This window comes from Medicago sativa, chromosome 5 (genome assembly GCF_051527215.1).
Source record: "Medicago sativa cultivar Bolivia chromosome 5, Bolivia_mono, whole genome shotgun sequence".
NCBI classification, from domain to species: Eukaryota; Viridiplantae; Streptophyta; class Magnoliopsida; order Fabales; family Fabaceae; genus Medicago; species Medicago sativa.
The window spans coordinates 62,449,329-62,475,309 of NC_140753.1; the positions used below are offsets into that span (position 1 = coordinate 62,449,329).

The following is a 25,981-nucleotide window of genomic DNA, read 5'->3' on the forward strand; positions in this document are numbered from 1 at the left end:
GACGGCGTTGCATACTCTTTGAGAGTGCGATTGGCCATGGCGGTGTTATTTCGTGCGTCTCTCTTTTGTCTATGCAAATACATTTCGATCTCGTTGATTATTACAACTCGATTTCTGGTTTTTCGCATAAAAAATTGAGAACCCAAGAAGTTAACAATAACAGAAAAATAAAAAGTTAAAAATAAAAAGAAAGAGAAAAGAGAAAGAAGGAGAGAGAGTTCTAATCACTAAGAAAAAGTTAATTAAATTAGTTAACTCCCCGGCAACGGCGCCAAAAACTTGATAGGGCCAAACCGCAAGTGCACGGCCTATCGAAGTAATAGTAGTAAGTAGAGTTATCGTTCCGCTAGGGAGTTGGTCAATCTAATTAACTTTTAGAAAATGATTAGAGGAGAAAGAAATAAGAAGTTGGAGAGTGCAGTTTTTGGAAGTAAATAACAATAATATTAAAAAGCCTCGGGATCATTGGTTCATCATAATAACGAATCTTTTCACAAGCAAGCCTTAAACTTATAATTATGCGTTAATCTTAATTACTAAGGACAAGTTTCTCTTTAGCATATCACAGCTCCTCTCGAAGTCAGTGAGTGTATCCCTCCAACAACCACACCTATTCTCATGGGTGATTGCCTTTGGGACCCTTGAAGATCGAAACTTTATGTGTCCCAGGGTTTGCTAGACTATTCTCATGTTTCGCAAACCTTGTCTAAATTCACTTGATCGGATATCAAAGCTCCGCGTTCGCTTTATGAATTGATATCTGTGATGATGAATTAACCATTATCAAACCCTCCGCGTTCGCTTCCACAGTTTGATAATAATTAATTCATGTTAAAACGGTGAATTTAGATTAGGAATTAAGGTAACAAATAATTAGGGTTTAAAGCTTGGCTTGATCCGGATTACGTCATTAGACTTATCCAACGATCCCAAGACAAAGAAGTCTACTCACTCATGTTCATCGTAGACATGGGGGAAGAAGAGAGAATGCGATAAAAGTAAATTGCAAAGAAGAAAGTAAATAAAGTAAAGAACTTTTATTGAAATAAAGACTTGAAATATTCAAAGTAAAGGTGAATGTTTATGGTGGAGAGCTACTCTATTTATAGCTTTACAATCGACTTAGAAACTAAGCAACTAAAAGGGTAAAACAGTAAAGCTGCAACAAGGTAACTTGGGCCCGAAGAAAAAGCAGCAAAAGGGGCTTCTGGAGGTGGCACGGCCGTGCCACATGTTGGCACTGGCCGTGCCAAGCTTCTGACTTGATGGGAACATATTTTTGTTCCGTATCTTCGTATTTTCGCACTGTATTTGCTCCAGTCCTCTTTCTTTTGCTCCAAGACACCTTCCACCATATATTCGTTCCTAAAATAAAATAAAAGACAATTTAAAGTAAAATATTCTAAAAGGAAATAAAATGCAATATAATTAAATCAAATCTTATTTAAAACTAAACTAAATAAAGCATTAAAATATACTCATCACATGGCAGATAGATATCCAAAACGTCCAGCTTACGCATAAGGGAAAGGAATGGAAATCGAGGCAAAACTTTAGTGAAGGTATCTGCTAGTTGATCTATTAAGGAGACATGAACCAACTTTAGGAAATTAAGCTAGTTTGAACATATTCACAAATGAAGTGAACATCAATGTTCCCATGTTTGTATAATTTGTGACTAAGTGGATCATTGGCACTTGGCAAGTTGACTTTGCAATCACAATACACCATAACTTCAAGCACTCGTAAGAATTGTCTTAGTCAAAGAATTTCAGATGTCAAGGATGTCAAAAATTTTAGTAATTATTATTTCAATGTAATTGACAAATATTAACGTTTTCTAACAACTTATTGATATTTATTTTGTTAGTTAATTATTTCATGAAAGTAATAAATATTTACGATAGAAGTAATAAATATTTTTAATAGCTATGAAAAATAAAATAAAAAATTATGTTTGAATATCAACATAAATGATGTTCATCATGTTTGATATGAAAAACCTTTATTGTACGGTGACATTTATAATTGCCTCATATATCACATGTTTGCTACCTTCCACATTAGCAACAAATTTTATAATGGAATTACTTTTGCCTTTGAGTATAGGTGCATTATTCAGGATCTAATTAATTTCCAAAATAAGAATTTTGTCTCTTTTAATCCTCGCTCAGTTTAAGGTCGGAGGGACGTGCATTATGGCTAATAATTGATAAAAGCAACCTATAAGTCTTTAAAATATTTGACTATAACAAATGTAGCTAAAAAAAACTTGTGTTCCGGTGAGTGTGAGATTTGAGCTTTATTTTTGCTTCAAAAGAATCATGATTAGTTGTGACTGTGTATATGATAACTGATACCTAACATGAGATGAACTAGAGAAAAGGTTGTTTTGTTATTAGGTAATGAAAAATCACTTTTTTAAACGTTGTATGTCTATGTTGTGATCAAACCCACAAGTTCGTTGATTAAGTGTAATATATGGCTCCATGTATTGACTACAATAGTGGCTCCAAAAGCTATTGTTAATAAGTGTGCAGCTAAATGCACCCGTCCAAACAAGTGTATTTTAGAATTTGAAATGTTGATCCGATGCGATGAGTATTGTTGTAGTTATTTATACTTGAGTTCTAACAAATGCTTGTGATCCATTTAATAGGTAATATAAACTTATCTGGTGTATACCCACTTACTAACATATTCTAGAACAAAGCAATAGGATCTCCATAAAAACCAAATTGTGCCAACCTAGTAATCATGAAGATTTAAGCAACGAATTCTTGTCACATTTTACCAAACACCATGCATACAAATTCTAAATCAATTGTTCATATAGTTCTTTGCGGAAATGGTTTGTTGAATATGTGTATCCAAGTTTTGTGAGTGCATGCACATAAATATAAATATAAATATAAATATAAATATAAATATAAATATAAATATAAATATAAATATAAATATAAATATAAATATAAATATAAATATAAAGCTAAATTGTTTGAAATTATATTTGTAATAGACAAGCCAACATTTCTTCAAGTTGACAAATTACATATGATATTAAATTATTACCACAGGAAGTGGAACTAAAAATATATAAAATAAATCCATCGAAGTTAAAAAGACAAAAACTATCTCCCTAATAATTAGTAGAGAAATGATATTTGAACAACCATTTTTAAACAACTTTTGTGACAACTCTCCTCCATACCCACATTGTACTCTCTCTCTCTCTCTCTCTCTCTCTCTCTCTCTCTCTCTCTCTCTCTCTCTCTCTCTCTCTCTCTCTATCGTTATTATCCAATAAGAAGAGAGGAAAATAGGTTGTCACTAAAGTTTTTTTTGAAGAAGCTAAACTAACCCCCTAAAATTAGCACCAGAGAGAATCGAACTTGAGACCTCAAGGAGGAGCACACTCCCAGGTCCCAAGCCAATACCACTAGGCCAACCCAAGTGGGTTAGGTTGTCATTAAAGTTGTTTTCGATTGGTTGTCCAAATATCATTCCTCTAATTAGTAACACACAAAAAAAAAAATCACACAAACTAACATCACAAGAAATGTGACAAGAAATATAAAAAAAAGGTGTGTCTAAGGTGGGAAACATGACTAATTTTCCCGGCATAGGAAAATGCTCAGTCACCTGAGAAAATGCCCAATGAAGATATTTTACGACATAAATGACTAATTTCTTGAAGAAAAAAAAAACTTAAAGGACTGAGAGATATATCTCACCTAAAACTAATTAACTATAAAATTTATGCTAAATTACTGTTTTGGCCCCCTAAGTTTTCAAATGTTGTGATTTTGGCCCCCCTAAAAAAACAACTCTTTCCAGGCCCTCTACTGTTGCAGTTTTGGCCCCCAAGCCAATTTTGACCCAGTCAACGTACACGTGTATAATTTTTTTAAAATTATTTTATTTTTTAAATTATTATTTTTTATTTTTAAATTATTTTTTATTTTTTTAATTACTTTTTTATTTTTTAATTTAAAAATAAAAAATATACTTTTTAATTATTTTTTTTATTAATTTACGCATTTACACGTGGCATTTTTATTTATTTTTAAAAAAAATTACACACGTGGCGTCCATGTGTGCGTCATGTGTACGTTGTCTAGGTCAAAATTGGTCTGTGAGCCAAAACTACAACAGAAAGTAAACATAGAGGGCCTACAAAGAGTTGTTTTTTTTAAGGGGCCAAAATCACAATATTTGGAAACTTAGGGGACCAAAACAATAATTAAGCCTAAAATTTATTATCTTTCTAACAAATACTTCTTCTGTGAAAAACAAAATTTATAAAATCTGTTGGAGTGAATATTTAAAATAACACCACATGAGAATTTATTAAAATTATTGAAAGTTTCATTACTTTCTTTACTTTAAAAATAAAGGGAGTTTATGTTAAAATTGTGTTTCTTTTTGTTTTTTGTGAAGAAAAAAAACTCTTATAATTGGTAATTTAAGTTGTTTTGCGTTGAAAAAAAAATAGCAAAGGATATTTTCTACATAAAATATTAAATATTTCTTGAATCCAAAAATAAAATAGGGGACCATTTTGCCAGAAAATTGTATTCGTTTAATGTTTTCATGATCCTCATAACATAAAGAAAGAGTAGTACAATAGCCGCCACCACCACCATAGGTAAAACCCATTTGTGGTGGGTATGGTGGTGGTAGTCATTGTAGTCAGGATTATCATAATGGTGGGTATGGTAGCGGGGTTCAACTGCGGCCATTTTGAATGGAGGGTGGTAGTCAAGTTCAATCGGGTAGCTTGTAATGGTTGTTGAATGTGGTTTAAAACATGGCGGTAAAATGTATTTATAGACAAAGAGATAGAGAGAGAACCGTAGATATGTGGTGACTAGTGATAGATATTCAAAATTTGTAGGTGTTGCAATTCAATGAAAACAATGCGTATCAAATGGAGAACAATAAGTCTTATTGTGTTTTCGAAATTTGATATCAAGTGTGGGTGTATGTGTGCGCGTGCGCACACACGCGTGTGTGTTAGAGAGAGAGGAGGTAAAGTACATGTAATCAGAAGATATTGAACGGTCTGATGTTGACACGTGATGGTTGTACTCACCTCGTGAAAGGGATTTTCCGTCATGGAAGTGTGAGACTAATGGAGTCTATTTAGTTAGTTCGATGAATTTTGTTTTTAATCATATTGGAAATGATGAAAAGATTAATTTAGAATATTCTACTTGAGATGGAAAAATTGATTTAGCTTTTAATGGAGATGAATCATTGGATCTTAACCTTGAAGGTGGGGTGGAAAAGAGATTGATTTAACTTTGAATTGTGATGAATAATAGGAGGAGAATAAGAAATGTAGAAACATGAAAAGGAAGTAGGCTTTGAACGTGTCAAGAAGAAGGAATTGAAGCATGTTTTTGTACATATCTTAGAAAATACTCCCTCCGATCCTTATTATAAGAAACAATTGACTTTTTTAGTTCATTGTGTAAGTGATGTATCTAGTCTATATTTACACTAAGATACATTAATAATTCTATGAACCTAAAAAATCAACTTTTTCTTATAATAAGTACCAGAGGGAGTACTTTTGTTAATCATCAAACATTTGTTTGCAATTAAATCAAAATGTGAACTTCTTGGCGTGCATGATGGCTGCTAAACACAACCCGATGGAAATCTAAGCCACTGAATATGATTTTATGTCCCCTACAATTTCTTTAAGTTTTAATCTATTTCGGTGTCGCATATTCTTCTGTCCCCCATTTGCTAAAAAAATAAAAATAGAATACACCTAATCATCATCATCATCATCATCATCATCATCATCATCATCATCCTCATCATCATCATCATCATCATCATCATCATCATCATCATCATCATCATCATCATCATTATTATTATTATTATTATTATTCTCTTTTAATTTTATTTTATTTTTCAATTATACTATTCAACTTCAATTTTCATCCAAAAGCTAGAATTTTGTAATGGAAGCAAAACGGTGTACGTGGCATCACTACTACAAAAATGGGCTTATATAGCGCTTTTTTTTGGCTTTAGGTAGCGCTTTTGAAGCGCTATTGTAAATGGCGCTGGTAAAGGTAATATAGCGCTTTTTTTTCTGTATAAAGCGCTAGCTATAGTAGGGTTTATATAGCGCTTTATGTCAAAAAGTGCTAGCAAAGGTTCTCCTTAGATAGCGCTTTCAAAAATAAACGTCATCTATGACAAGTTTAAAAGCAGCGTTTTTGTTTTAAAAACGCTATGTAACAATAGGTTTAGATAACGCTTTATAAAGGAAAAAAAGCGCTAGGAAAAGCACTTATTTTATTTTATTTTTGTCAAAAAAAAATTCCTTTCCAGATAGCGTTTTTTTTTTTTTATCAAGATAGCGTTTTTTTTATTAATTTAAAGTAATATATATATATATATATATATATATATATATATATATATATATATATAAGTTTGAAATTTAAAGGGAAATGTATATAATTTAGGCACATTATAATTGAGACTATTATTTATAAAATAAAACATAACCATATCATAAAAAATGTATGTATATATATAACATAAAAGTCAGAAATGTTTAGCCTCTAATATGGTAACATGGATATCTCTAAGAGTTACAACTAATTAGTTGACATAAAGATCAAAATCTTCTATGGTATCATGCAATCTTCATCTATCTTCTTGGTCTTCTCAACATTTTTATCCAAAACAAGCATGCAAATCATCATTCATTTCCAAATTTCGTTCACTCTCCTCCACCTGAATATATACCAGAAAACGCCATTAAGCAATAACGCTATATTATATTAGAGATAAATTCAAAGTACTACTGATCATGAGTACAAATTAAAGCAAGATTATAAATTAAAACAACTACCACTTCTAGCAAATATATTTAGAAACATTAAACTCACCTTATTATAAAAAAAAATCATATAACTTTTAGGATGATCATGAACCGACACCATTCTTCTTAGATTTATATTAGTTTATCTTTTGAGTATGTCACACACTTGAAACCATCAATGTACTGTATATATTATAACATTAAAAATAACCATGTTACTTAATAAACTTAATTATACATAGATATTATACTTTAATATAAAAAAAACATACCAACTTTGGAATCTCATTCAGTTTTGATATGAGAATATCTTTCATAAACCTCATCACAAAGTACCCGACATCTATACCATTTTCTTGGCGAGGACACTACAAAAAATAAAATAATAAGTAATTGTATAAGTTAGTTTATTTGGTATGCCATGTAGAAGTCACGATGGATGATTATGGAATTGATTAGTAGGTTATACAAAAGGCATATGCATAGTGTATATCATATTATCACATCATTCAATTAGTTTATTAGAAAATAATTCTAGTCACACACAAAAAGTTTTATTGTTTATATATATATAAAAAAAATATTTGAACCAAAAGAAAAATTATTCATCTTACTGGTTGTGTAGAGTTTAATTAGACCCAAAATCTTTAATAAACAATTGTCAAATTTCAGTAATTATTTATCAAAAAAAAATTTTGAATTTTCGATTGTCAAATTCATCCTAGTCACTAACAGTGTAGTCTTAAATTTAGTTTGAACCTTGAAAACCTAAAATATCCAGATGAAAATATGAAAAAATTAAAGAATATTTGAGTTAAATTGAAGTAAGGAAAGAATGAAGATGGTACCTGAGATGAAGAATTGAGTATTGAAAAAGATGTAACCGGACGACGGCAGCGACAATATGATGCACCGCAATTATGAGTGAGATAGAGGTGGTTGTTCTGGAATGAATCGAAAGAGACGGTTATGGTTTTGGAATAGATCGAAGGAATCGAGTGATGGTGATGAATGAATTGATAGATATAGGTGGTTGGTGATGAATGAATCGATAGAGGTGGTGGTTCTGGACTGAATTGCCTGCACACGATCTAATGAAAGTTTTGAGTAAAGTAGTTTTGGGTTATGTTATTAATTGCTTTAAAAAATACGTTTAATGAAAATTATGTTATAGTTTTTATTTTATCTTTAGGATGCATTAAAATAGGGATTTCCATTAAAATTGGGATTCTTTGTTACTTTTGAGTATATAACAAAAAGAAGTTACGCTTTGTTGTTAGTGTATAAAGCGTTTTTTTTGTGTAACAAAAAAAAAAGCATTTTTTTTTTCAAATATAAATAAAAAAACAAAAAATGCAAACTTCATGAAAATTATGTTATAGTTTTTATTTTATCTTTAGGATGCATTAAAATAGGGATTTCCATTAAAATTGGGATTCTTTGTTACTTTTGAGTATATAACAAAAAGAAGTTACGCTTTGTTGTTAGTGTATAAAGCGTTTTTTTTCAAATATAAATAAAAAAACAAAAAACGCAACCTGCAAAGTAGGATTTATGGAAAAGTAGGATTTAGAGGGACCAGGACATTTGATTTGTTTTTTTAGTTTGGATTTGTTTTTTGGGAAAAAAGTTTAGATATGTTTTATTTTTTTTTTAAAAGTTTAGATTTAGTTTGTTATATATATGATAAAAGAATTAAAAAAGGTTTGTACCAAAATTTTTTTTAAAAAAGGTGTGCTTTGTTAGTGCAATTCATTTTTCATTTTTTTTTGAAAGATACAGTCCATTTTTCATAAAAAATTCAAAAAATATTTGAAATATGCTATGCAGGGGATCGAACAGGGGACCTGTTAGTTAATGTACATTAAATCAGTTAAATAAAATGGCGCTTTTTTTAACCTGTAAGCGCTATCTTTCTCAAGCATACAATAGCACTTTTTTTAACCTATAAGCGCTATTTAAGGTTGATTTATATATAGCGCTTTTCATAAAAAGTGTCATATACGATTAATCATGTTTTTTATTTAACCTATACTGACGCTTTCAATACAAAGCGCTATATATACTTAAAATGATAGATAGCGCTTTTTCAAAAAAGCGCTAGCTAAGACCTCCGTGTTTTAATTTATAGTGCTTTAGTGTTAAAAGCGCTATTTATGAGGCGCTATATTTTCCCAATTTTGTAGTAGTGCATGTTTAATTAGACCACATGATGAATATCAAAGATGAATTTAAGGATGTAATGTATGCATACCCCCATTGTTACAATATGTCATTGTGGACTTTATGGGGTATAGAAATTTTTTTTGTACTTCTTCTTGCTAAGTTCATAATATTTTATTTTTTAAATATTTGGTATTTGATTCAACGATGAATTAATAAGGGTCTAATCTCACAGACCCAACCACTTGCATGCTATTTTATTTTTTAAATATTTGGTATAGAAAAGGGATAAATGGAGGCTTGGTAAATGGAGCAAAGATGCACTCCAAATGGAAGGCTCATGATACCGATTGAGATGGGAATTGGGATATTCAGGGAGAATTACAAGAATAAGAATTATTCTCGTTCAAGTAGGGATTTTAATTATATTATGGAATTTACATAGAACAAAAGAGAAAATAAATTGTTGAGTAAAGATTATAGAATAGTTTTTTATCGTAATTTTTAGTTATCATTTTCATTATATTTCTTCCTCTATATATAGAAAATTGGTTACAATTGTCAAAAGATGCTAAAAGAACAAAGAAAAATTACTTCAACACTTAAAATAAGTAAATTTGACTCAATTATATCAACCCACAATGCAAGACACTTTAATAGTCAACCTCTGGGGTCTTAAACACAAATGTAAAAACAATTCTCTCCGATCTTATTTACAAAAAACAATTGATTTTTTAAATTCATTGAATAATTGATGTATGTGGTCTATATTCTAGACTGGGTACATAAATTATTAAATGAACCTAAAAATTCAATTGTTTCTTGTAAATAGAACCGGAGAGAGAATAGTTTATATACTAAGTTCATAGAGTGGGTAGTCAAATGGTTCAATGAGACGTGGTATGTAGTAATAGGGTTGGAAGGATATCTAATTTCTAGCTTTGTACAAGGGGAGAAATGAGTAAAACAATTTTAGGAAAGTCAACACATTGTGATGTGCATGAACTTCATCCCTATACACCTATATAAACTAGCCTTGCAAGTTTGACCGATGGTGTAAATTGCAAAGACCACAACCACTTGAACATGAGTAAGGATCCTCTTTATTTGTCAAAAGAGATTGAATATGCAATTTAGGGAGAGATAGACACATAAAATAGATAGTCCTACCATTAAGTTAGTACCACCATAATTAATTATTTTATATTTTTTCAAACTTTCTTTGTGATTTTATCCCTCCAAATAGAAGAAATCGAGACAATCATAAATGGAGAGGATCGTAACCTCCTGAACATTCACAATCATCATGCAAGTGATTGCCAACACTTGTAAGTTACATGTAGCTTCTTCATTTTCCGTCGCATGGAATGATTTTGTAAATTTAGTTTCTGTTTCACGTACACTGAATTTTTTTTATAGGGTTGCTATATAGTGTGAAAAAAAAAAAACACAAATGGATTGCGAAACAAGGAACATATATGTGGAGGGTAACTGTTTTTTGCATTTTAAAAATAAATACAAACCATAGCAGATGAAAACCAAAGCATCATCCAATGGTTAAAAATTATTTGTGATATTTCATGAAAGAAAAATTCGTTGTATTCGGAGTATATATATCGCAACTAAACTGCACACAAACTTCTCAGGAATACACATGTCATGTTGTGATTATATCATCACTCATAAATACGCATGTATCATGCCAAAGTTTCATGTTTTCCGCAAAACATCATAAGTTCCATGATTTCTACAAAACAATAGTACTAAGGATAATGTTGTTTACAACGAAAATAACTTTCACAAAGCTTGTATGTCTATGAATATTCACTTAATTTCGTAGTTATTTCTTATTTTATGGGTTTTGCCCTCTTTTGTGCAAAAAAGAAAAAGTATTTAACGATCTTTGTAAAAAAAAAGTTTTCTATTTTACAGTAAAAAAAACTATTTTAACATTCTCTATTTTCATTCGTCACTTATTTCTTAAATACCATAAATAAGTATTTAACCAAAAACATTCATCACTTATTTCTTATTCAAAAATTTTATTATTCCAACCAAACATGAAAGTCACTTTTTTTTTTTTTTTACAGAATTAAAGTCACTTATTTCTTAACAATACTGATAAATGAACTTTTTGTAAAATGCATACATTATGGATCTAAAGAAAACTAAGCTCTGCCACTAATAGATACACATTCCAGTGCTGAAAGAACTTTTTTGAAACTTAATGATTTCCATCTACCACTTCCCTTTTGAGCCATCATCTTTGATCTTGCTTCTGTCTTTGTTGGAGATGGTGGTTTTTCACATAGCACAAATTTTCTTGTCCCAAAAGATCCTATAGGCTCCGATGGCCTTAGAGCTGTAAAAAAAATGTTCCAACAAATAAACCCAAAATAACTCTTAGCTTATAATTAATCTCCAAAAGAAGCAAACTTCTAAACCTTTTTTTTTTTGGATAGAAAACCGTACATGTTAAAAAACCATACATTGTACAAAGACACATGTATAAACTATAAATAATTAAATATACATCTAGAATATATATTGATTTAATTGAGAGAGAAAAAAAATTAAATAAATTCAATTAAAACTACGATATCACCTTTTTTTTAGAAGTCCAAAAAAAATTTGTTTATTTTTTGCAGTTCATTCTCTCCATAGTAAAATATGAGCTAAAATTTTGAACAAAAAAAATATGAGCTAAAATATTCAACTAAGTCTAATGCATTCGATCCAGAATTTAGACCAAAAACATTTGACAAAAAATCAATTGTAAATTTATTCATTTTAAAGATTTATTCAGTATTCCCTAAAACATTCAACTAAGTAATGCATTCGATCCAGAATTTAGACCAAAAACATTTGACAAAAAATCAATTGTAAATTTATTCATTTTAAAGATTTATTCAGTATTCCCTAAAACACATGTATAAGTTATAAATAAATATACAAATAAAAAAAATATACAGATAAGTTATCCTAAAATGATATTTTTATTTCATATAAAAAAAGTCATACATTGTACAAAGACAAATGTATAAGTTATAAATAAATATGCATCTATAATAAATATTGATTTATTAGTTGAGAGAGAGAAGGAATAAAACAAAAATCAAATTCAAATAAAACTACGTCATCATTTTTTTTAGAGGTCCAAATATATTTTTTGCTGTTCATTTTCTCCATAATAAAATTTAAGTAAAAATTTGTATAAAAAAAATTATAAGTAAAAATATTCAACAAGTCTAATGTATTCAGTACAAAATTTAGACCAAAAACATTTGACAAAAAATCAATTGTAAATTTATTCAGTATTTATCGATATATGACGCATTAATTGTTTCTACCATTAGAATGAGAGTAAACTACACCTGAAAACAAGTTATACCAATATGTTATCTCATAAAATGAGTATTTTTAGATGGATGAAATGACATCACCACTAAAAAAAAGATAGATGAAATGACATTACCAAGTAAAAACTCCGGTCATGACATTTGACATAATAATTTCGATATTTTTATCAGTTGAGTTCAAACTTGTGGACATATAAGTTTTTTCAATGACTCACAAAATAAGTTAAAACTCACAAAATAAGTCAAAACAGCTCATAAGCATATCATAAAAAATTGAATGATTATATAATGATAATTTTAGGGACATAAATGTAGCTAAGTTCATAGCTACTAGTGACGTTATTTGCAGAGATCGGTGTTCAAATCTCAAATTTCTCATTTCTCCAGATAAAGTGTGTGAATTTGATCACTAAACGCCTAATAATAAAAATCAACCTAAAACAACCAAAGTTATTGAGAATAATCAATATTAAAAATAATTACAACATTTTGCTAATTCCAAACAAGCTGGGATTTCAAGATCCAAAATGACGGAGAAATAATAGGCAATCCCCCTTGACGTGCATAAAATCTAATATCGCAAATTAACAAGTTTAAGTAAATATCGAGTAGATTGAAAGCATCAAAATTTGATTCTTGATTGATTGAAACAATTATTGATCAACTTAAATTATTGAATATCAAAGTTTGAAAATTGAAAGTTGAAGGGAAAAAAAGAAGAAGAAAGAAGAGTAAATCATAAAGGACAAACTTACCATCAGAGACATCATTTGAGCAGTAAATATCAAAATCTGTGACATCAGATCCCAAAATGGGTAATCTCCCTTGACGTGCATAAGATTTGAGAGTTTTCTCAATAACATCACTAACAACATCATCCTCATTCACCACAATTGTTAATGGTCCCGAGCTACCCACAATATTGATCGATATCAAGATCCTATTGATGTTGTTCTTCTTGTTCTTCTTCTTACTTTTCACCTCTTCATCATCAATTCTCCAATCTATGTTCTTGCACACCACCACTTTCTCAAGCTTGCGTAATTTATTCGCCGTATCTCGGCGTTTCCTAGTGGACATAGGAATAATGAAAATCATGTTTGTGTGTGTGATGATTGTTCACTAACCTATAGTTTATATAGTAGAATAATGCATGAACATTGATAAAAAAGACATTGCACCTCTCCCATTTAATAAGATTGTGAATCCTTTTCTGTTTAATTTTCCATATATTTTTAATACGGGCATTTAAATTTTGAAAAGAATAATATTGTAATATTCTTCCACTCCCTTGTTTTAAAAGAAAAAAAGGTAGGGAAAAATAATTTATATTGTCAAAAAATACTAAAAACTGTAAATTGCAGGATAAATGAAAGCTTTTATGGTACCCTCGCAAATTAATACTCCCTCCGGTTTTAAATATAAGAGAAGATTTTTTTTCCTTCAGGTTTATTAAATAAATGATGTATTTTGTGTATATTATAGTCTAGATACATAAATTATTAAACGAACCTAAACAAATATTTTTCTCTTATATTTAGGACAGAAGGAGGTATTAAATTAACAAACATTTTTATGAAATAAAGAGTTGTTTGTTGACTTTAATATTTTAAAAATTATTATTTCATTAGCAAAAACATTACTTCATTGTTTATAAAAATCATAATTCTTTTTTACATTTTATCATAAAAAATACTCGTTATTCATTATTATGAGTAATAAAAATAAAATCCAATTTTTTTTTATTTCTTCGACTTTTTTGATAAATAATAAGATTTAATTATTATATATATATTTTTTAAGAAGTTATTTTTGTATTATAGATGATAGAAACTGTTTTTTTTTCTTCGGAACACAACACATTAAACTATTAATTTAAAGAAACCAATATACTCAAATTTTTGAGTCTACTATAAAAACTGTCAGATAACTTTGTAATTATCAAAGAGTTGTGTAATTTGAATAACTACTTTTATGACAACTTTTGATACAACCATAAATTTGCAAAGAAAATGAGGTAGTAACACAGAAATTAAAACAATAGAGAGAGAAAGTAAAAACATAATTTAAGTACAAGATAAAAAAATTGTCATAGAAATTATCAAAAAATGTTTGTACAAATATCATTTTTTTTTATCAAATGAGTAATCTCATATCCTATTCTGATAGAATTCGTGACAAACTAAATTGTGACAACTTCTCAACAAAAAAAAAACTAAATTGCGACAAGAATACACACGTGAGTTTTTTCATAGAAAGAGAAGCCACACCATTTCTGATTTTATTTTTTGTTGATGAAATAACGGGTCAAACATCCAATCACAATCTTAATTTTTACCAATTCGTACCATCACATAAAAAAAAATCGTACACATTTGATAATGATGAGCATTTTCATATCAAACATGTGGTGCCATTTTTTTAGGCAATGCGTGCGCTCAATTTTTTTTGACATGGTTTTTTTCTTTATGATGTTTTAATGTCATAACTCTAAACATGCAAAGGGCTTCAGAAATCTCTCCCACACTCACTGTCAATAGAGCAAAGGATACCCTTTATGAATGAAGTTGTATGCAAAGGCTAAACCTCTGACACTAACTCGAATCACCAAATTACTTAGGTGAAACCTGTGATAGACGTACACTTCTTTCATATTAGACTTCACCATAAAGCATCCATGTCATATAACGACGATATCTAGTCCACCTGAATTTTTCCAAATAACTTCAGTTTATCCATCAACTCAAAATAACCAATGGACTTGCCCAAGAGCTTGATAATCAATGCCTCTTTGAAGTGGCTTTCATAACCCTTCTCCAACCCCTTCATCCAAGAAACATCGAGGTTTCAAACGATCACCATCTTGTAATTTAATCTTAAAAATATTATTTTCTAATAGGTTCATCTTTTCTAGCCTTGGAAGAGGAACTTGGCCTCTTATGAATTTGTCACAAAAAGAGACACAATTTTGATTAGTATTGTCCGGTGATTTTTGTTGATCCATCGAGAACCCGATAAGACTCGGTAGAGCTTAAAATAAGTTTTTTTTTTCTTCATTAAATAGTTGTATAAGTTATCGGTTATAATCATGATCAAATGTTTTACAAGATCGAAGTCTAACATAAATAGTCGTGCACAAGATGCGTGAGTGTTGCAAACTATGAGAGATTCATGATTAAATTAAAAAAATAATAATTAAATGTTAATATTACAATACTCCAACCAATACATGACATATCATTAACAATCAATATTATAAGGAATTGATATCTTCGTCACAGTTTTAAAAACTAGTCAAATATGTATCTACTTCTACCAAAGTATGAGGAACTTAACATTACAAAACTAAATTCTTCCTCTTAGAAATTGTGGTTGGACCTAATACTTATCATCAAACGGGAGGATGAGTAGTTTAGTTGGGCGAGCTAAGAGTTTAAAGGAGGTAAAGAGAAAGGGATTAGCGTTCGAATCATGAGAAGAAAAAAAATATTAATAACACGTAACATACTAATATTTGCTAATAAAAAAGTTGCTACCAACAAAATAACAACTTTTTTTTGGAATCAAACTAACAACTTAATATTGAAAAATGTGAAATAAAAAACTTCTACAATTTAAACTGATAACCCATATTCAACTTTCTCCTCCTTATCGATTTTCATGCTATCCATTATTCTTTTTTTTCTTCATGCTATCCATTATTCTATACATACTTTAAATCCAAATTAAATTTTACCTTTATTAAAATAAGTTCAAAAGTTCAATGAATACCATACAAAAGACCAATGCCTTTTCTTTCATAAACTTGGAGTCCAAAAGAGAGTTACAGCAAAATCTAATTTTGAATAAACATCCTTTCTCATCTAAAAAACCAGGGTTAGTTTATTATAGTTTTTTTTAAAATTATTTTAATAGTGTTACATATTTTTGTTATAATTATTTTAACACATGTTTTCTTAAAAAAATCTTCAAATGAGAAATTGGTTTAAACAAGTGTTTCATCTTTTCGCTACATCTTTTTTGGATGATAAAATTTTTACAAAAAAGAGAAGAAAATTTGAATAGTTTATCATAAAAATCATATTTAAAACACATATTTTGAAAGAATATGCAATTTTTATTATGCCAAATATGCTAAATGGCTAACAATGAATGTCTAAGTTTTTGAATGTCAAACTTACCCTTTTAAATTTGGAAAATGCTACTTCTCAAGAAAAATAGCTTCAAGAATTTTTCAAGAAATAGTTGGCAAATTTTAATTGGATGATTTATTTGTCCACTTCCTATTTTTCAGCCACGCCTCCTTGAATTGTGGCAAATAGTGCATTGTGATTGGCTATTCTTTATTCTTGAAGAATTCTTAATGTTATTTTTCTAGAGATATAGCATTGCTCTTTAAATTTATACCAAATAAGTTCAAAACAACTTCTATTATTTCTGAGCAAAAGTTCCCATAAAAATCATTCTAAAAATACAAAGTTAAAATCATTATTTTTAAAGGGGTTTGCTAGGATACACCCACTAGATTTTATTAAGGTGTGTTTTAGCAAAAATATAACTAAAAAGTTGTTAAATACACCTTAAGGTGAATGTTGCTAAAACACACCTTCTAAAAAATAAGTGGGTGTATGTTAGCAACTCCTATAGGCATTTGCTAGGATACACCCACTTATTTTTTAGAAGGTGTGTTTTAGCAAGTTATAACTAAAAAGTAGTTAAATACACCTTAAGGTGTAACTTGCTAAAACACTCCCACATAAAAACTAGTGGGTGTGTTCTAGCAAATCCCATTTTTAAATCTATAACCCAATACCAAAGTCATTCACCTATCCTGATACACCCTTAAAAAGAGTTCTTAAATAAGATCAAAATCTATCCTATCATTGAGTTTCTCCAAAACTTGAAGTATTTTAAAAGAAGTGTAAAAAATGGTTACATCAATGAAAATTGCTCTTTAGACAATCATTGTTTGCTCTCAACCATTCTAAACTGACAAAAATATCCCAAATGGCAATTAACTATCATTTAGCAGCAAACGGTAGCTAACTTCCATTCACCTATGTACCATAGTTAGGAACCGCTGGGACTCAATATGTATATGAACGATAGTTAACTATCGTTCAGTGTGCATGTGAGCAAATTATAAGTGTGTAAAGAACAATTTTCTACATCATTTAGTAAAAAATAAAATGGGCTTGTCCGAAATAAAAAATGGCCCAAGAATTAACCCAGGCCCAAAAAAGACCCAACCAAACTCTCCTCACAGAACCCTGTAAAACCCTACGCGCGTTTCTGCATCGAATTATCGAAGCTTAAGAAAAAAACACCATGGAACCTGCAATGAAGAAAACGAAGAAGATGAAGAAGAAAACACCAAAACAACACAGCATCACTGAAATCAAAACCCTAGGTCAAGAACTTCTCTCCTCCGCCTCACACATCAACAACCTCCCTCTCCTCCTCACATTCATCTCCCCTTCTTCTCCACCTCACCACATCCTCGAATCGATTCTCTCTCTTCACTCCTTCTTCCTCCCTCTCCTCCCTCAACTCCCTTCCGCCACCGCAACCACCACCAGCTCCTCCTCTGGTTCCGATCAATCCGAATTCATTTACCTCACGTGGCTCCGTTCGAAGTTCGACGAGTTTCTCAAATCACTTATCGATTGTCTTGTGGCGGATGAATGCGATGAAACTATTAAGGAAGTTGTGCTTGATACTTTGATGGAGTTTGTTAAGGTTGCTAATGGTGGAGCATTTCATTCTTCATTATATAACAGAATTCTCCGTAGTATTGTAAGTTATTATTATTTATTTTAATTGTAATGTTAATTTTGTTTATTTTTATTATATAGTTTGACTAATTTGATTTTTTGACTAATTTGTTAGTTTGATTTTATTGGCTTTTTGCAGATTCACTCTACTAGTTCTGCTGAATTTTTGATTGATTTACTAATATCGAAGTATTTCAAGTATATTGATGTTCGGTATGATTATTATTCTTCCTTTTTATATGATTTTTTTTAACCAAGAATTTGTATTTTTAGTTCTTAACTTTTAATAATGAATAAAAGTGTGATGACAATGTACAGCGTGTGTTGTTTTTTGCTTAGCGCCTTTATGGAAGGGAAGTTCTTAGGATGAATTTGTCATCGTCAATGTTGTTAAATAGCGGTTATAGCTTAGTAATGCTATAGCGTAGCGGAATTTGAACAAAATTACTATTGTTCCGCTATCCGTGATATGCTATTTAGTACTGTAAAAAGTGTTGTTAAATAGAGGCACTATAGCACTGTTGCATAGGGGAATTTGAATGAACAGCTATTTTCTGCAATCTGCGTTTGACAACAGTGGTCAGCGTGTTATTTGGTGGTTTTATTATTTCCCTATTTTAGTTTTGTTTTGTGCATGTATGTGTTGAGTTCATGAATCGTGTCATATGCAGGGTTTATCTTTTTTACTGAATTAGTTTGTTACTTTCAGTTATTTTACATTCATAAGCCTAGAAAAGCTCACAAGAAATTTGGAGGGAAAAGATGTTTCAGGTGATTTTCATCCTTAGCTTGCTTTTCTTAATCTTTCAAGTTTTGACATGCAAAATTGCAGACAAGAAATTTATCTGTTCTTTTCAATTCCAAATATTTGGTTATTCTCATTGTATAAAACATTTACTTATCTTTGTTAGATGATAAAACTGCAAGCGCAGATGGCACCAATGAAAGTCAATTAAGCTCAAGGTTAGTAAGACTCTAGCCAGTGGTTAATTTTATTCTTGCTCATGTCCTTTATAAAGAGAAGAAGATGACCATAGCTGGTCTTAAATGATTTGTATCTCATATTTTTATATTTTTATAGACAAAAATTGCGTGCCATGTCATACAATATGCTATAAGCAATATGTTTAGCTTTGCAACTCAATGTATAATGCAAGAAAACATCACCTCCTTTTCTGCTAGGCAGAACATCTCTAATTTTTCTGCTAGGCAGACCTGGTCCTAGTTTTGAAACTAGATGTATAATTTTCTTGAAAATGTATTTATTTAGTTCTATTGATAACTTGTAAATGTATCTTTTGCAGTACCGAGTGCATCATCCACAATATGTACTACACCATATCACATATTCCCCCTCTTGAAAAATCAGACGATACATCTGATTTAGAAATGTGGAGTGTATCAGGTGACTGCTTACTTGTCACTTTTAGACTCTAAATTTTTTACAAATTTATATTTCATAATCAATTGGCGATCTTGACTTGATCCTTTTGAGTTCTATATTTTATGCATGTAATGCACTATTTACTATTTCGCTCTACTTTTCTTTAGAAAATTGCGTAAAATACTTCTGTTTAGATCAAGTAAGAAGTATCTTTGGAACCAATAAGTGACAGCTTTATAGCTTTGATCGATCCATATAACTGATCCCACTTAAACAAGCTTTTGGTTATTCTTGTTGTTCTAAGGAAAAATGGAAGCGTGCATTTATATTTTGTAATTTGGTTATAGCTGATCCCACTTAAATAGGCTTTTGGTTATTCTTGTTGTTCTATGGAAAAATCAAAGTGTACATTTATATTTTGTAATTTGGTTAATTTTCCATATAAAATGATCATAAAATGCTTTCTGTAGATGTGGATGCAGATGATAAGCAGCTTAAGTCCAAGAAACGTAACAATAATGTAAGTATTATTCCGTACTCGTTAATGTTGCTCCCCCTTTTTTCCCCATTAATGAGGACCTTTTATCCTTGGATTACATTGTAATTTTCTTCTGTTAAATTATTCTGTTCTTACATAAAAAAACTTTTCATTTCAGAACTGCTGTAATTATCTGTCTACATCTTCACTTTTCTATATCCATTACATAATTGTTATGCATACAGGTATTGTCTGCAGCCAGAATTGCGAAGAAGATGAAGTTAAAATTTACTAAAGCTTGGATTGCGTATCTTAGGTTGCCACTTCCATTGGATGTGTTCAAAGAGGTATTTTGCAAGTGTATGTGTTTGAAATTTCAGTATGGTTGCCATTATATTCTGGAGATTGATGTTCATGTTTTAATTAAGCTATAAGCTATAATATGTTTAGTAATATATGACACTATGGTAATAGTAATATTTTACAGATATGCTATTTCTAGGTAGTGTAAGTCATGAACTGTATATCTAAGTGTTTGTTTGGTTTGGGAAATTGTTCTTTGTTCATTTCTTACTTTAATATATGCCACCTTGTTTTCATTTCATTTCCTAAACAAATCTTTGAAAATAAGAAATCAAGTGAAATCAATGTGGTATTTTTGTCATTAAAAGTGTAAACAGGAATGAATGTAGGAAAATTTTCTCAAGCTACTTCCACCTGAATACAACTGTACATACGTGTATATATGTGGCTGTGTGAACTAGAGTCTTGATATAACATTTTGGTAGTAGTCCTGAAATGTGGATATCTTTTTGCTATTAAAGCCCCTGTCATGGCAGGGTTCCAAGGTCAAAGTCAAATCCATTGTTGGTCTATAGTAGGAACCTGTGACCTTCTGGTCACACAATAGCCCCAGTTTGACTTTTTTGTTTTAAACATAAATTATCGATTATCGATAAACATGTCAATAGACTCATTAGAACACTAACCAAACATTTCTCCACTTGGCGGGGTTGGCTACATGGATCAATCGATGCCGTAAATCCCCATCATGTATTTTGTCTAAGGATATACCATTTATCTTTTCTTCTTTCTTAACAATACACAAACTTTGACTAGATTCATTTTATGAATGTTTGATATAAAGTGAATTCTATTTGTTTTGGGGGTGATTGTAAATTAACATTCTTGTTTTTATGTTCTGTTTAATATGAATGGAACTACATTATTATACTTATAAGTTGCCCCCCCTTTTGATTTTGCATTTTCTTTTTTACTAGGTTCTTGTAAACCTTCACCAAGCAGTGATTCCTCATCTGTCTAATCCCATCATGTTATGGTAAACACCTGTGCTACAGAAATTGACATTTTATTATGGTAACTAGATGTTGAATCTGATGTGTTGCTTTTTTGTGTGCAGTGATTTCTTGACAAGGTCGTATGATGTAGGTGGTGTAGTCAGCGTGATGGCTCTTAATAGCCTTTATATCCTAATGACCCAGCATGGATTGGAATACCCAAAATTTTATGAAAAACTCTATGCACTATTAGTTCCATCTATCTTCATGGCAAAACATCGTGCAAGGTTTTTCCAGGTAAAGCTTATAAAATGACTTTGTTATATACATGTAAAACTAACCAATGGGGAATATCAAGCAAAAATAATGCTATCAGTTCAGTTGTACAAAGATATGTTGCTTATTTATTAAGTTATTATATTTTAAATGCAACATTAATATGCCAGTTTGGATAAAACAATTTAAGCATGCTGGCGTGTAAAATGTGTAGATGATTTAAGTTCCAACAATGCAACAAGAATAGGACTATAGTATAATTTGCACTTCTAGAACTCTCACTAAACACAACATCGTTAATATGCAACGGAAGAAGTATAAAACTTTTTTTTGCAACAATGATCAGGTCCAATTAGTCTAGGTCCAATCAGGTCCAACTAGAATAAATCTGCTGTGAGTTATGCTGCGTGTTTTACATCTGCACTCTGCAACGAGTCTAGTTTGATTAGAGAGAAATTTTGAACATTGATGCTGCAAAATTAATTTATCGGATAAACGTTTATTCTGTTTGAAAGTGTCATGTTTTTTGTCGGGGAGGGAGTTAAAAGATAAAAAATTTCTATTTGGCGCATAGATGGATATGGAATGCGATTGAGGCATCCTCTATTGCTATACAGAAAAAGCAAAGATTATACCTCTCTTTGCTAAGTGGACATGGAAAACCCAAAGAAATAGTCAATTAGGCTAACCGAGTAGTTTCTGTAATGGGAAAACCAAAGCATTGTATGTTATGGAGTGATGATGAAAAGTTATTCAAATGAAAGAGTGCTAGAGTGATTGTTACGAAATATATTCCCCATATTATACCTCTCTTTTCGAAGTGGACAATGAAACCCCCAAAGAAATAGTGAATTAGGCTAATTGAGTGGTTTCTGTAATGGAAAACCAAAACATTGAATGTTATCTAGTGATGATGAAAAGGTATTCAAATGAAAGAGTACTAGAGTGAATGTCACAAAAAATATTCACATATGCAAAAGTCCTTCATTTTCTGACAATATGCAATTTGTTTTTTGCAGCTTCTTGATTCTTGCCTAAAGTCACCCCTTCTTCCAGCTTACCTGGCTGCCTCATTTGCAAAGAAATTGAGTAGGCTGTTGCTTTCAGTTCCACCTTCTGGTGCATTGGTTATTACAGCTCTGGTTCACAATATTTTGCGTAGACATCCTTCGATCAACTGTTTGGTGCACCGGGTAAAGATAGTCTTGTTTCTATATTTTGTTTTGCAATTACTTCATTAGTAAATTTTGTTTCCTGGATTAATATATCTTGGAGATGTTAATTGAAAATATACGAAGTCAAGAGAACAGAGGACTGATCATGAAATCATAATCTGTTGTTCTCTGTAAAGTTTTCCATTTAGAAAATGATATATGCTGTGTTCAGGAAATACTTTTCTATTCATCTTATTCGGTATCATTGCAGTAGCAGTTAAAGTAATACTTATTTATTACACTCAGTAGATTATTTATTACACTCAGTAGATAAAATAAGTATTAAATAGTTGCACACTTGCATGTTTGTGATATGGCTGTATAGTGAATTATTGCCATTTTGTATCTATGTTTGGTAAGACTAGACAGTATAGAATTAGAAATTACAACATTAGCGAGAGTTGGGGTAGCACCTATAGTAGAAAAGATGGTAGAAACTAGATTTGGGTGGTTTGGGCATGTAGAGAGAAGACCTGTGGATTCTGTGGTAAAAAGAGTAGATCTGATGGAGGGAGGTCAAATCACTAGAGGTAGGGGAAGACCTAGAAAAACTATAGGAGAAGCTATTAAGAAGGATCTAGAGATTAATGAGTTGGAGAAAGACATGGTTTTATATAGAACACTTTGGCGTCATTTGATTCATGTAGCGAACTCCACTTCTTGGGTTAAGGCTTGGTTGTTGTTTGCTGTATCTATGTTTCTCAAATTAGGTTTCTATTGGTAGAGCCAGGAGATTGGTTGGATTCCTGGTTCAAGGATGGTTTAAGGTGGCTCACTTTGAAACTCAGCTGTTGGATTGCAGATTTGTGTAGGCCAGACAAAAATCTGCAATATAATTCTGGCTTAGGAGGAAACATGGAGGATGTAATAGGCTCTGTGGCCTATGGAAGCTGGAAGCCTGGCACAGAATCAGCACTGCCATAATCCATGGTGCCATGCCACCATGGCTGCAATTTGTCAACATTTACTATGATAAGAGAAATGCAGGCATTGGAAGAAAGATTTGTTAACTTAAATGGCGTACAAAATACTACTGTCCGATCTCTTATATGGAAAGACATGAAACACATGAAGTTACAACTTCTTTTGCTTCTTTTTTACTCTAGCCGTCATATTGTCTGATGTCACTATTGGTTCTGTCTGGGAACTTTTTAATTAGCCAACATCTTGCTTCATCCAACATTTAGATATAATTTACAGAACTGCAATTGAAAACTAAATAGAGGCGTTAGTTATTATCCCTAATCAAGTTGGGTGTTTTTGATTGCGTTAAATTTCAAAATTTGTTGCTCTGGCAAATTTGTACGATATATGTTGCTGTGTAATAAAATAACCGCCTTCTTTCCGTTTAATTGGAGAGCTAATTTCTGATATTTGAACAGGAAGAAGTTAATGAAGACACTGAACAAAGAACAGACGAAGAGACTGCTTCTAACTTGGATAATGCTCAGAATGGTGCAAAGCTCTGCCAGAAATCAGGCCTTGACCATTTTAACATTGAGGAATCTGATCCTATGAAGTCAGGCGCTATGAGTAAGCATCTCTTTAAGTTGTCTATTGCCCAATATAACCTGAAGTGTGTTATTTTTCCTAAACCAGACCAGGAGAAAATTGGAAAACTGTATGATTGTGTTTTTTTATCTCATTAATTTGTGTACTATAACTATACATACATATTGCGTGAGGTAAGAGGAGCTAGTTTTGACCATTTAGTTTTACATGTATTGTTAATGTTATATGGTCAAGGTCAGCTCTTTTTATGCTCTTGATATGCTCCCTTACATGAATGCATGCTTGCTTGTTTGTTTGATGTTTCTTAAACAAAAGTAAAACAAATTAAGCATGACATTAGGATCAACATTGCGTCTTATAGCTTACAATATTGGATCACATAGTATATCACAAGTCAACTATTTTTGTTCCTTATTTGTTTTGCTGATGAAGATTTCTTGAGCAGGAAGCTCTCTTTGGGAAATTGATACTGCTCTCCACCACTACTGTCCTCCTGTCTCACGGTAAGTGTTTTGATCTTTGGCGCATTGCTCCTTGTTTTCCTTTCCTTCATTGTTGTATTTAATCTTTGTTTGTCGATCTTGACATGATACCTTAAACATTATATGCTTTTACTTGTGCTTTTAGGTTTGCTTTGTCTCTTGGGACTGATTTGACAGTCAGAGCAAAAACAAGGGAAGTTAATATTGGTGATTTTAGTGCTGCTTCTTATGCAACAATACTTGGAGCGGAGGTGAATTACCATTTTGTTTTTCGTCCTTTATAGTAATGTGCCTTATATTCACCAAATTTGCATAATAAGAGAATGGTTTAAAAAGTTCTTTTTCTTTTTTACAAGAAATATGTTTCTAATTTCTATAAAATTGGCAATTTTTTTTTTTCTCTTTCTAGTCCACACATTTGACATAAATAATGTGTTTTTAGTCGTTCATCAGTGGCTTATTAAGGAATAAAAACACATTTTTGTATTTTGTATACTGGTCAAATAACTTTTCTCCTTGTAGGACAAAAATAAAATTTTATGAATTGTATAGAGATGAAAAAAATATATTTAATCTTAAAAAGATAAGAGATGTTCATACTCATCCTTGTATCTTCTGGTGACGACTTGCACCATTGCAGATTACACGGAGGGTGAAGCAGGTTCCTCTAGCATTCTACAAAACAACTCCATCCTCTCTCTTTTCAGAGAATGATTTTGCTGGTTGGACTTTCAAATGTGAAGAAAATTCTGAAACGATCATCGACAATAATGAGAACGGGGCTAAAGATTTATTGGACCAGGAACACAGCCCCGCTAAAAGACAACGAATTGAGTGTCAGTGAATCTGATTCATGACTTGATCACCTGTGAAATTAAAATGTTTGTTTGGTAAAGATATGTTATTTATATTTTTTATTTTTCTGTTGGGAAAGAAAAAAGGCATGCCCCGGTGAAAATTTTGATCTTCAAATTAAGCTGCAGATACTTGAGATATATGGTAAATTTTGTAAGGGTTTTTTTTTGTAGAAAAGAAGTAATACGTCTAGCGGAGGGTAGTTTATGTTGAAGTTATACCTAAATCCATACTCCTGTTATAGTAGTGAAGACTATTGGAGCACATCGCACAACGTATTATTTATTTGTAGTTTATCTATGGTGGCGATAAGTGTTTACCCAAACTACC

General features: G+C 31.0%; 2 protein-coding genes and 1 long non-coding RNA gene across 5 annotated transcripts; 1 reads left to right on the plus strand and 2 right to left on the minus strand.

Moving 5' to 3' along the window:
• Positions 1 to 6,541: 6,541 nt before the first annotated feature.
• Positions 6,542 to 8,175, minus strand: LOC146923839 (uncharacterized). Of its 2 annotated transcripts, XR_015009914.1 has the most exons (4): positions 7,705 to 8,175; positions 7,129 to 7,224; positions 6,924 to 7,039; positions 6,542 to 6,768 (listed from the first exon to the last, which is right to left on the minus strand). It is a non-coding gene; the product is annotated as an uncharacterized LOC146923839 (long non-coding RNA). The 2 variants fall into 2 exon arrangements; XR_015009913.1 differs by having other exon boundaries at positions 6,542 to 7,039.
• A 2,844-nt stretch (positions 8,176 to 11,019) lies between these two features.
• LOC146923840 (uncharacterized) lies at positions 11,020 to 13,523 on the minus strand. Its single transcript, XM_085708951.1, has 2 exons — positions 13,134 to 13,523; positions 11,020 to 11,381 (listed from the first exon to the last, which is right to left on the minus strand). The coding sequence occupies exons 1-2, from the start codon at positions 13,474 to 13,476 to the stop codon at positions 11,188 to 11,190; spliced, it is 537 nt and encodes a 178-aa protein (XP_085565077.1). The 5' UTR covers positions 13,477 to 13,523; the 3' UTR covers positions 11,020 to 11,187.
• A 4,159-nt stretch (positions 13,524 to 17,682) lies between these two features.
• EMB2762 (CCAAT-binding factor) lies at positions 17,683 to 25,976 on the plus strand. Of its 2 annotated transcripts, none has more exons than XM_085708953.1 (14): positions 17,683 to 18,174; positions 18,292 to 18,365; positions 18,862 to 18,923; positions 19,064 to 19,115; positions 19,457 to 19,557; positions 20,007 to 20,056; positions 20,260 to 20,361; positions 21,295 to 21,353; positions 21,435 to 21,609; positions 22,608 to 22,781; positions 24,185 to 24,335; positions 24,760 to 24,817; positions 24,942 to 25,047; positions 25,437 to 25,976. In XM_085708953.1, the coding sequence occupies exons 1-14, from the start codon at positions 17,707 to 17,709 to the stop codon at positions 25,638 to 25,640; spliced, it is 1,836 nt and encodes a 611-aa protein (XP_085565079.1). In that variant the 5' UTR covers positions 17,683 to 17,706; the 3' UTR covers positions 25,641 to 25,976. The 2 variants fall into 2 exon arrangements, with proteins under 2 accessions (XP_085565079.1, XP_085565080.1); XM_085708954.1 differs by having other exon boundaries at positions 20,019 to 20,056.
• Positions 25,977 to 25,981: the final 5 nt, after the last annotated feature.